Raw genomic sequence first — 12730 nt, forward strand, 5'->3', positions numbered from 1 at the left:
TTACTTCACCGCTGATAAGGTCAAACAAAATGTATTGTTGTTTTTTTTTAAGAAATTATCTAAAATATATAATTATTGGTTCGATTATCATTTTAAACTATTATGTATGTGCTGTGCTCCACACTCCGCTGTGTGTCGCGTAGGAAGGATATCTATTTTCAACCGTAACAGAGCAGTGCATTCTGGGTAATGTGGTACAAGGTGCTCACAATCGCAGCACGCTGTCATTCAATACTTTGGTATTCCTGCACTGATGTCGGCAGCGGTCGTTTTAGCCGCTGTCCTAGGCGGTGGGGTTTTCTTCATTGCCAGGAGAATATTCTTCAGGCGGAAAGCGCTGAAATTACTGAGTTACCCAGCGGGTCTAATGCGCGGAAAGACTGTGATAGTGACCGGGGCGAACTGCGGCATTGGGAAGGCTACAGCAGCGGAGCTGCTGAAGCTGCAGGCCCGTGTGATCATGGCCTGTCGGGACAGGCAAAGTGCGGAGGAGGCGGCCCAGGACATCAAGAATCAGGCCGGTCCGAATCAGGGAGAGGTCGTGATCAAACACTTGGACCTCGCGTCGCTCCAGTCCGTGCGCAGCTTCTGCGATGAAGTTATCATGGTTTGTTTACATTATTCGCCTTCACTTTCACTACCTGAAACTGTGTTGCATGGATACAAAATATAGGTTACTGCACCATGGAGTATTAATTAACGCAGAAATAGCACACACCATGCTAAATTTATAGAGAAAATGGCTGAATTAGTCCACATCAATTAACATGTTGTGTAAGTAAAGGTAAATGTGTTGACATGAGCTATCCACTAGTGTCATGAAATATGTTATATCACTAATACAATAATTGTTACCCTACAATTATTAGCTGTGGTATATTATCGACCACTATCATAAATGACATATTATGGGATTGCATATGATTATTATTATTATTATTATTATTATTATTATTATTATTATTATTATTTTTACATATTAGGATATTTGTATTATTATTATTATTATTATTACATATTAGTATGATAAATAACAGCATCATAGTAAGTGGTATTTTGTTACCTTGATACATTTTGCTTACATAGATGAAAATAGGAGGCACCTAGATTTGTTGTATATTTCAACCATCATTGCTTTTGAAATGCAATTACGACATATAAAACATGTCAACATTGTTTTACTTTGACTCAAAAACCTTTTAGGTGTCATATGTAACAACTAGCCCCAATGTCCCTGGCCTGTATGTAGATTTAATTAAAGAGGTCGTGAACTTTTTTTCTTTTTGTTTTAATTGTTCTCTGAGGTCCACTTATACTAGCATGAATTTTACATTTAAAAAAAAACTAATCTTATTTAAAAGTAATAGGCTATTTTCTATCCCGTTTTTGACCGCTCTTTGAAACACTTTTGATAGGTGTGCCACATTCAAGACTTGCCAATGCATACCCACTGCTATGACTGGATAACTGTTTTGAATATTAAAATACTTTTCAGCGGTACACGCCATTACATTGTTTTAAAAATAATGGCAATCGGTGAAATACAGCCATAAATAAGAAAAAAATTGAGCCAGAGTCCATCCCAAATCAGAAGACAATAAATAAAGAATAGTAAATATTTAAGAATTAACAGAAAGATAATTATCACTTTGCATAGTTGAAACATTTGCCAACTGTGAAACATGTATTAAACATATTTTATAAGTCTTGGTTGTGGCAAATAAAATGAAAGTACTTGGAGTTACCACATACTGTATAGTTGACAAAAGATTATGGTGTTCCATGTAAATGAAGGATGAATAAATGGCCATTGTTTGTCGCACCATCGTTCTTATATTCATCGTTCATAATTTTCCGTAAAGTGAGTATATTAAATGATCTGTACACGAACATGAACGCTGTCAATTTCTGCAGATATATTTGTCTATTTATCATTCAAAAGGAAAACAGACACTGTAGGTACACAAACAGCAAACAAAGCAGCGTATGCATTAGTCTTGTCACGATACTGGAATTTCTAACTTCGATACGATACCTGGAAAAGTATCGATATTCGATACCACAGGGAAAAAACACTGCATATACTGTCAAATAAGGTTTTTTTAATAAAAGTTTTTTTCAAGTCTAGGCAATAAAAAAATATTCTGAAGAGATCACTTTCAAAACTCAAGCTTTTTTTTCATACATAAACATTGATCAATTGTATGGAGCTAGAAATATGACAATTATCTGAATTTGAATTGTATAAATCTGAATTATTGACAAGTTTAATCTAACAAAATTGAATATTATGTTGCATTTTACATAGTTCTGAATTTAAATTTTTAAATGTTGAATATAGAACATTTAAAATTGAACACATCTAAAAAAAATTATGTTGAAATTGTATAGACTTGTATTTTCAAACAGCAGATATTTTGTTCTGAATTAATAGACTGGAAATATTCCGTTTTTGAAAATACAGATTCAAGATTTCAGATGAAGAAGAAATTCAGAACATCAAATTCAATATTCTTAAATTCAAACCGCAGAAATTCAGATCTTACAGAAAGTAGGCCAGAGGTCATCATTAGGGAAGAGTAAAGGATGTCAGAAAAGTCCAACGGAGCACCATCTGATCATTTCATTTACTATTTGTAATGGGATAAAGAGAATAGATCAAACGGCCCTTTAATACTTTTTTGTTTAGTTTAGATTAATGCACAGAAAATGAGATTTCGGCTAGATTTTTTATTTTCATGTCTGGTTTACAAATCGCTGATTAGTGAAGAAAATCTCAGCATTTCACGTCATCTGTCGTTCCCCAGGGCTGAATCCAAAATCGCCCCCTAAACTCTCATTCACTATTCCCTACTTTAGTCCATTAATAGAGTTAACTTAAACGAGTGAATGAAAACCAGTGCATGAAGTCGGACAAATTAAGAATATGAGGAAAGGTGAGGTGATGCATCATTCCGTGTAAAGCAGACTGCACTTCCCTTTTTTCACATTATACAATTCAAATTCAGATAATTTTGTCATATTTCTAGCTCCATACAATTGCCATTTCAATTATCTCACAAATATTTCCTAACTCAATGTATTTTTGTGTTAAATGGCAATTTTTTTGCAATAGCTTACACACAGCAAAAGGAAGTTTGATTTAAAATTATACATTTCATTTAAAAAGTAAACAGTAATACAATTAGAACAAAAAACAAATTGCTAACAATAGCACAAATAATTACAATTCGATAAAGATACAAATTAAATAGACTATGTAGGTCTAAAACTATTATTCAGGTTAGAAACTGAATTTTAAAAAAGTCCCTTTTAGACCTGATGCATGCATGGATCCTGTTACAGAAATTATTTGACCATTAATGAGCTGGAAAAAGAAGCATATTTTTTCACTTGTATGTCAGAAGCGGCTTTATTACTGTATGTGTGTGTTTCAGATGTGAGCGTGAAATCTGCGGGAATAAGTATTGTGTGCAATCTCGTGCAAATTTTTGACCCTTCACACCAACACTATTTAACTAGAGTGAATGAGAGGAGGTGAGTGCGTGTCAACTCGCTATCAGTCGGAGAGGAGAAATCACAGAAAGCACAGCTGGTGTAAGTGTATCAGTGATATTGTAGAAAGGAGTATTGGCATCGTTTCAGAAATTTCAGTATCGATACATATCGAAATATCAATATTTTGACAACACTAGTGTGCTTACCATTTTGAATATTAATCGTGCTGAACACTTTTCATTCCACTCCTCTCATGTTAATATTAATATGTTCAGCCAATCAGAGTTTGCTCTCTCACCGACAGCCCAATGCCAATTCTACATGTTGAATCAGCCTAAAAAACCAAGACGCTGTCTAACTAGAGCCAACAATGCAGAACACACCAAAAAAACTAAGTCCGCTGACACTCACAAATGGCCCAGTGGCTGATCGCTTGGTGTGTCGTGGGCATCAAAAAAATCAAGGACATTTTCTCAATTCATGACCCCTTTTAAGAGTGTGTATTTCTTAAGATATTTTAATGAAGCCATTCTAGTAAAATTGTCTGCAGTGTTTAAATGCCTAGATACACAAAATTCAGTTGGATAGAATATAATTTTCCCTCGTAGCTGTACCTCCACCTCAAAGGTGATCCCTGTAGTCCTCAGGCAGCCTCCTTGAGGTTAGTGTTTTCACCATCCCTGATTCATGTCTGAAACAGCCTGCCAGAAAACTTAAGGGTATCACAATATGTCAGTATTAAATTTCAACCAAGATAAAAAGCTACATCATGTATTAATAATGTTTCACGTAGAATACTTGCTATGCAATATTTACAAAGAGTGATTGGATGTGTACAAACCAACATTTCTAATTGTGTTACAATATTAGGAGGAGCCAAGGATTGATGTTCTTATCAACAACGCTGGTCTCTACCAGTGCCCCTACAGTAGGACAGAAGAGGGTTATGAAATGCAGCTGGGAGTGAACCACCTGGGTCACTTCCTTCTGACACATCTCCTGCTTGACCTCATGAAGCAGTCGGCTCCCAGCCGTATCGTGGTGGTTTCCTCCAAACTCTACAAGTACGGCAGCATCAACTTCGAGGACTTGAACAGTGAAGAGAATTATAACAAGGCTTTTTGCTACAGCCAGAGCAAGCTTGCCAACCTACTTTTCACTCGCGAGCTGGCCCGAAGGCTGGATGGTACTGGGGTAACTGTAAATGCCCTCACTCCAGGTATTGTAAGGACCAGATTGGGTCGTCACGTCAACATACCCCTGCTGATTAAGCCTCTTTTCTTGCTGGTCTCTTGGTTGTTCTTCAAAAGCCCACTGGAGGGTGCTCAGACCCCACTATATCTGTCATGCTCGCCTGAAGTTGAGGGTGTGTCTGGAAAATGCTTTGCTAATTGCAAAGAAGAACAATTGCTTTCTAAAGCCACAGATGACCATACAGCCAAACGGCTGTGGGACCTGAGTGAAAGCATGGTGGGCCTTAGAAGGTGAAGGGAAGAAGCAGAACTGCCTTTCACAAGTGTGGCAAATTTAAACGTCGTACATCAGTGCAATGGATTTTTTGGGGTGTGTTTATGGCCAAGTATCTAAGGGACTTGCTGGATAGGAGACAGAAAATTAAAATGTCCATCTGTTCCCCATATCTTTGCTGCAGTGTTTTTCAGAGATGGCCTCCGGCTTGTGACTCACTCTTCTCTGTGAATGAGAGCCTGAAAGTATCGAGTCCAACATATCCCTTGAATACAAATGACAGAAGCAACGTGCCCAAGAAACATATGGCTCAGAGCTAAGACGAATACAGAATGACATGAACAGTATTCCATATCTCTTCACATAGTTTAAAGATCAAGATTTTTGAATGTTGTTCTGCAATTCATTTTACAGACTTATTCATTCATGAGGTGAACTAGGGACACTTTAGCCTCTCAGAATAACACCTTTTCATAATGCTATATAGACCTGGCAACTCCTACCCTGTGACTTATTTCAAGATATATTTGAAAAAGTTTGTGACATCCCAGTGTCCAAATGAAATAAAAAAGGAAATGTGTAGGCTGGTGCTCTACAGATTGTGTGGTGTCACTACTCAAATGAACCAGAGTAATGACTGTTTAATCTTCAATACCTCCGCTATATACTGCTATGCATTAGCCATTATTAGATTTATTTCATTCACATTCATAGGGAGTTTACTGGCTACAGTCCATAATCATACATACTTACATGAATGTTTTGAGTGTAAATGCAGTGCTTCTGTTATACTGTAAAGACTGAATAAATTGAATGCTGCGAAAGAAGTTGGTCGTTTGTGGAGGAGGACCAAGGTCCTTCCTTTGTATGCTGTCATTCACTCTGTACAAGGAAACATTTCATGAAGAGAAAAAAAAGAACTCTAAGTTATACATTTTCCCCAATTCACCTCAGCAGCAAGCCTCACTCTCCAACAGTAGTAGAGCAGGAAACAAAAGGGAGTTAAAGAGGCAGACATGGTGCAACTATTGTGCTTTATTAGATATAGAAAGCGAAACAGAAGAAACAGAGTCATGCATCATTGTGTCAACTGACACAGGATCCCAGCTGATTAAGAAAGAAGAGAGGGATTTAATCGTGAGGTAGAGAGGGCCTGAGGGAGGGGGCTTACAGCACTGAGGAACAAAAGAGAGAAAACATCAAAAGAACAATCACCTCAGAAATTCCATTGCCCAACAAAACACATCAGGAGTTTAAAAATAAAATGCCCAGTGCTTCCAAGAAATTGTACTCGCTTGATGAAGCAATAGATTTGAGTAGTACCAAATCTATTTGGAATAGAAATAGATTAGAAGTATCACTTGATCTTGAAGAGCTGATTTAGTGTAATATTAATCCGTGCAGAGTTTACTCTCAAAATTATTTTCACAAATCTGTGAAACAATCAGCCAATAGATTGTCGTTAGATATTTTTAAATTGTTTTTAAATTTGTTTGAGGCATTTTTTATTTCTTTTCAGTATGTATAATTGTGCTGATTGCCTTATTTATAGCAATAAAAATAATTTACAATTATATAGATTGCTCAATCTCTCCATAGTGTTACATGTATTAAACAATTATAGATATAGCATACTTAACAATAAATACAGCTATTCATAAGTTATATAATAAAAGATCGAATTTCTTGTCAAAAATTAGCATTTCTTTTTACATAGCATGTGCTGTCCATTCACAAACCCTTTTGAGCCCAGAAGGCTTTTGGTAAAACAAATATATTCTCTCTCTGAAGACAAGTTTCCAAAAATCCATAATGCACCTAATGCACTTAAAATACTTTCTCACAAACCACAAAGAACCATTAATAAACTTTCAAAATAGGCTATACAAATAGTGCTGAGTGTTAGAGCTTCATATCAACTGTAGAAACATGAGGAATTCATGTTTGATGTTTAGAAAACACTGTAACAGATAGAGAATAAAAAGATAAGAGCTGATGGACTGAAAATATTAAACAGAAAATTCTTATCATGTGTTTGGCTCAAACTGTGGCTTAACATTCAAAAACTACTGACAAAAGCGGGTAACCAGGAAACCCTGCTCTTAGTTTAGTAGAGTACCACAGAGCTGTAAAAGAGGGTAACCAGGAAACCCTGCTCTTAGTTTAGTAGAGTACCATAGAGCTGTGCCTTGGTGAGACTGTCCTTGCGTGACAGCCCTAGTGTGCCAAATTTTTGGTACGGTTGTTGTGGAGGAGGTGGTGGGGTGGTTCCCTGAGGGGACACGCTGTGCCTCTCAGGTTGATAATGCTGCAGCTCTGCAGCCATCTCCAGAGATCCATGGTCCAGTGACTCATTTGAACTGTTGGGACTTACATCAACGTACTCTGTTGCCTGGCCCCCAGCTGCCGCCACACCATCCTTGGGGCTGTAGAGGCTCTGCTCGGACTCTTGGCTATCCTCTTTAGAGCGGTACAGGTGAGGCTGGCTTTGCTGCTGCCGTATGCCTGGGCTGCAATCAGGGCTGGGGCTGGAGAAGGGGTCTAGTACCCCAGCATGATGGTGGTATACATCAGTACCCTCTTGGAAGCTACTGTAGAGAGGACCAAGGCGAATTTTTGCAGGCCGGACCGAGAAGTGCTGCTCAGAGAAACTGTAAGGTGAGGCCCGCCCAGGACTGCGGTATGAGTGGGCACTTAGATCCTCCACACTCAGTTGCCTCCACCGACCAATCAGCTCTTCTTCCTCAGGAGCAAAAGCGCTTCCACGGCGACTGTCACCATAGGTGATGCTGGGTGAGGTGGAAGTTGGCAGGGGCTCATAAGGTTCACTGTAACAGGAGGACATTGTTCTGCTGTAGATAGGTGAGCTACCATTCTGATGGTGGCTGGTCTCAGGCGGTTGGAAAGCATGGGCCTTTGTGAAGGCGCTTGGACTCTCCCTCTCCCAGGAAGAGTCGCTTTTGTGCTCGTATTCAGCCCCATCCCTCCAGTCCATGTAAAGGGCATGGTGGCGAGGAGAAGATGCAGCACTGCTCGGATGATCCTGACCCTTGTCTTCTGATCCTCCTCCACTAAAGCTGGAGTAAGAGCTAGAGCCGCCTCCCAGAGAGGTTGTAAACTTTCTGAAGTGGTCCTGCGAGAAGCCAGGCTGCAGGGACATGGATCCCTCTTCTGGGTTGCTATCAGTGGAGTTCTGGGGTTCATAAACCTTCCGCTGTCCATGGAGGTCCATGCTGGGTCTGCGCTCTCGTCTCCGTTCATCAGGGCAATAAAGTGCTGTGTCACTGCTGTACAAGTCTGACTTGTAAGTAGCTCGGAGGCCAAGGCGCTCAGTGCTACCCACAAGGCTAGTGCCCACAAGGAAGCCCTGGCGTTCCTGGGGTTGTGGGCTTGGTGAGCGAGAGGCTTGACTGCTGCAGACCTCATCTGGTTTTTCCAGGACCTTAGCAATGACAGAGGCAGGCACTGTGTCGGCATATGGGGAGTGGCAGAGGGAAGAACCCTCCATGTGCAAGCTCACACGCTCCTGAAACTCCGCAGGCAACTGAGAGAGAGTGAAACACAGATGTCCATTAGATGTACCCAATGAACAATGTTAAGAGATTTCCACACAAAGAGAAAAAGGTAGGCTGGCTGTTATGGAACCCTATCTGGCAGAGGTTAAAGGGAAATAATAGCATAGATCAGGTCAATATCCTTAAAAGGCTGTAAGAAACATACAAGAGCCCATTTGCAAAACACAGCCAAAGATATTAAGTCTTCAAATCTGTACTAATGGTCTACTTAAGTACATGGTTTTTAGTTTTCCATTTAGCGAAAATTGGCCAGAGGGAAGAACCACAGATTTCATTGTCACTGACACTACACACACTACACTACACACTGAGTACTAGGCATCAATCCAATATCACAACTCTTTCTTTTTTTTCTTCTTTTTTTACTTCTCAGTTCTTTCACCATAGCAACAAGAAGAAAGTAAATTGCAGCTAATTAGCTAACAGAACATGGCTAATTATATAAGCAAAATAAGAGGAGCAAAGACAAAGCAAAAATGTGTTCCTTCAAAACCAATAGGGTTGGTTTTGGTTCAACAAATCCGATTTGATATCTAATTCATATGACATCTTGAGACTTTTGGGTTGCGTTCTAAGAAATGTACCCGAAATTCAAATGACAGAAACTCAGTTTTTCCTCATAACCATATGAGACACCTTTAGCTATGTCCAATTGACTATTTTTAACAAATGCTTAGTGCCAATTCTTTGACATTATCATATAAAACAATATTCAAGGCTGAATTCCCTGAACATGCTGTGTAATAGACACATTGATGCTTCCATTTAGGTATATCTGCCAAGTATGAACAGGTTTTTTCAAAGCAGGCAGAATGCTCTAGACATCATGGTATTGGCATGAGGCGTGGAGCAGATTTGATGAATAAAATGCCAAGTTTATTGAAACACACTATTATTACTTAAACTTCATCCCACTTCCACCCTGCCAGAATAGTCGCTCATTCTAATTGGGACAGAACCTCAATATTTCTTTAAACAAGAACTTGATTTACTATAATTGACCTAAATGCTAGTATGTCCCACTAAATAAAAATAATCTTTCCTCTTGATTTCCTACATTCATATCAGCCCAAAACATGTAGTTTGAAGAGTTAGTGGTTAAACAATATGGCACTAAAGGGGATGGTTGGGCTTATTTAGATAAAATATCTTTTGGAAAAGGTAGTGTGTGTGGATGACGTGCAAACAGGCTATATAAATAGACTAGAGGTTGTGCTATAAATAACTATTATCCACCACATTGACAGACTGTGTTCTAATGTTATTCATCAATGTTATATAGACATACATATAGAATGTATTGTCCATTTTTACTGTAGCACATGTATATTTTACCGCATGTGAGTAGTTTTAGAAGTAGACCCAGCTCAAGCATGGTACAGTGCATTATTTGTGCCATAGAAACAATAATGGGTCTATAATATTATTTTCTTTAGCATCCTTTTCTATATGAATATTTTTTTTTTAAATAATCAAACCTTAATTTTATCTGTCATAATGCACAAAAAAGTCCATATAAATGCATTTTTTTTTAAATTAATTTAATTGAATTACCTGCATGCTGACTTACCTCAGATAACTGGGCCCTGTAGTGTGACTTATTGCACTGCAAGAGCTGTGCAGCCAGGTTACAGTCCTTCCTGTATAAGTCCTATTGAGGATTGTAGAAAAGGAACATTAGTTTATCCAAAGCCAATACATAGTCCTCCAAAGGGCTGCCATTAAGCCTCCGTGTATAAAAGAAAGCAGATTTCATTATTTCTCTTACATTATCCTCTCTCAGTTTCTCAATGGTCATCTTAGCTTCCATGAGATGATTGTTAAGGACGATGATTTCTCGGCTGAGAGCTCGTTTCTCATCATCGTGGTGCTGTGACTGGATGAAAGGAGCACATTTTCAGAAAAGAACCTCTATGATATAAATTTGCAATGATATAGCCCCTGATAGACCACCAGTAGGAATAGAGACAAGTTTACACAGTGAGAATTCAGTGCACGTGTTAAGTCGTTCTAGGATATTCCTGCAGCAGATTGGAATTAATTGGCGTACTCAAAAGAACATCAATAGGAGGCTAATATCAGATGATTTTCACATAATTTTCTTTCATACCTGGACCATAACCTTCAGGGTCATCATTGACGCAATATGTTGCACAAAAAAAGTGTTTACTATAACAAACTCGGAGTAAACCCTGAGGGGTGGATCCTAATACAGACATGTAATGGTCATACAATGTACTGCGGCAGGCAGGCTAATTATAATTTAATTGTTTCGAACTTCAAATTAACAAACAGGCTGTGATGCAGATTCAGTGAGTATAATAGACTCACTATCACACTGTCATGTGAAGGCGGACAGGCTGTTGTAATGGACTGTAATTAATGTCAGGCGCACCAGTGGCAGTGTATTGATATTCAAATAGACTCTTAGTGCATTCAGTGCTATTGTACATGTTTAACACATTCACTAATATGTCACACCACGGAACACATACACACATGGACAGAAGTGCGGACAGCGATGTAAACACTTTCATCTAAAAACCCATTTAAACAGGAAAACACCTAAAGAGGGAGATGAGTACTTGTAAACACGTATGCGAGCCAAAACATTCGCACATTAAAACAAAAAGCGGTGCGTGTGCGCTCGCCCAGACACCTCTTGTATAATTTATGCCTTTTTTGAGTGTGGCCGATGTGTGCACTCACATTTCGGTGGATTTTATCCTCTAAGTCCTGGTTGATCCTCTGCAGGGCTGAGTAACTGCTCTGTATTCTGTGGGAAACACACGAACAAAACGTCTTTCTTCAAATCCAGCACGCACAGGACGGTCTTATCCTTATTTCCTTAGACACATCTGTTAGATATTCCCAATTTTCTTTCAAGTCGTTTGCCAAAACTCTCTCCGGCGCACCTGTTCATCTTTCACATTATGTTATGGTATCTGTTGCAATAGCAATTCACATTTATTTTACAATGGACCAAGGAGCCCAAAACATTGCCAAGATGTAACTGTACAACTTACTCCTACACACTTGGCATTGGCCAGCAGATGCCTAAGTGAAACAATTTCTGTCTCCCAGTTTACTTACTATAAATCCAAATAGTATGCAAGGTAAGAAATAGTGCCCTAGTAGAATTTGGAGCCCTAGTAGAATGTCCTTAGCTGTTCTTTAGCAGACAGCAAGCAGTATGTTTTCCACCTGCACTAAGATTATATGGAGACACAAACTTGTGGAATCATGGTATGTTTCAAATATTAAGGCAAAGTTGTCTAGATGATTTAGTTTTTCCAGTGGATTTTTGAAGTGTGCAACCATCGACGTTTATTTTTGAATAATGTCCACAAACCTCTGCCTAAGCCATTTTTAAAAGTACAGGGTGTGAAGACATCTGATATTATTCACTATTTGGAACTTAATAGTAATCACAACTATTTCACAGAAAATGAATAAAGAGAATTGCAGGCATTTATTTTGTTCTTTCCTCAAAAACAGTTAAAAGGTTCACTCAGTAATAGTTTGTTTCTCTAGCCAATATGCAAGTCATCTCATTATACTGGCACCAAGTGGTGTGGAACCGGCAAAACTAATTTACCGTTTTACTGATGAAATTTCATAAATGTGCTACTGGCAGTCAGCCATTAGTATTCAATTTTATGGTAGTGTAGATAATAGTGGTCATAGGATCTGAACATGGAAGACCCAGTAAGTTGACCGGCTCTTTAAAAAATAAAACAGCTTTTATTTTGGATGTTTTTTTCAAATGTAGCCTACTATTTATTTCTTTAGAGGTAAAACGTTTTTAATGAGGATAAATATTACTGAATGCACCTTTATAATAAATTCATATCACCCCTGTTTAAAAGTATAAAACTATTGGTTTAAAGGCAGGGCTTTGACTATAGTGCAATCCATAACCCTTAATTTTGTTTGTTTTTAGCCATTCAGATGTGGGTTTTCTCTTTAGGGAGGGTCCGGCATGTATCAGAAATTACACTTTCTTGAATGATAGCAAGTCGTCCAGGGCAACGGCTGCAAAATAGCTTGCAGTGCCATCATGTTTTAGCCTAGAAATCTAGACGCACCCTAGTGGCAGCAAGCTTAATTTGCAGCCAGTTTCGTCTAGCAACTCTCCATAGACTTGCTAGCTGGAAAGAAACAAACTCTGGTCAGGCCAATCACATCAT

General features: G+C 38.6%; 2 protein-coding genes across 3 annotated transcripts in view; one reads left to right on the forward strand and one right to left on the reverse strand.

Moving 5' to 3' along the window:
* Positions 1-166: 166 nt before the first annotated feature.
* Positions 167-5792, forward strand: rdh14b (retinol dehydrogenase 14b). Its single transcript, XM_067417250.1, has 2 exons — positions 167-607; positions 4369-5792. Exons 1-2 carry the CDS (start codon positions 254-256, stop codon positions 4984-4986), a joined length of 972 nt encoding a protein of 323 aa, XP_067273351.1. The 5' UTR covers positions 167-253; the 3' UTR covers positions 4987-5792.
* A 190-nt stretch (positions 5793-5982) lies between these two features.
* si:dkey-174m14.3 (uncharacterized protein LOC563117 homolog) overlaps positions 5983-12730 on the reverse strand; it is a 32342-nt gene continuing 25594 nt past the window's right edge. For both annotated transcript variants that reach the window (XM_067417251.1, XM_067417252.1), the window contains 4 exons: positions 11250-11316; positions 10309-10416; positions 10111-10191; positions 5983-8509 (listed from right to left, as the gene is read on the reverse strand). In XM_067417251.1, coding sequence (XP_067273352.1) covers positions 7124-8509; positions 10111-10191; positions 10309-10416; positions 11250-11316 — 1642 coding nt within the window. In that variant the 3' untranslated portion in view covers positions 5983-7123. The remainder of the gene's footprint in view (positions 8510-10110; positions 10192-10308; positions 10417-11249; positions 11317-12730) is intronic.

The sequence above is a fragment of the Pseudorasbora parva genome, chromosome 15 (assembly GCF_024679245.1).
Source record: "Pseudorasbora parva isolate DD20220531a chromosome 15, ASM2467924v1, whole genome shotgun sequence".
NCBI lineage: Eukaryota > Metazoa > Chordata > Actinopteri > Cypriniformes > Gobionidae > Pseudorasbora > Pseudorasbora parva.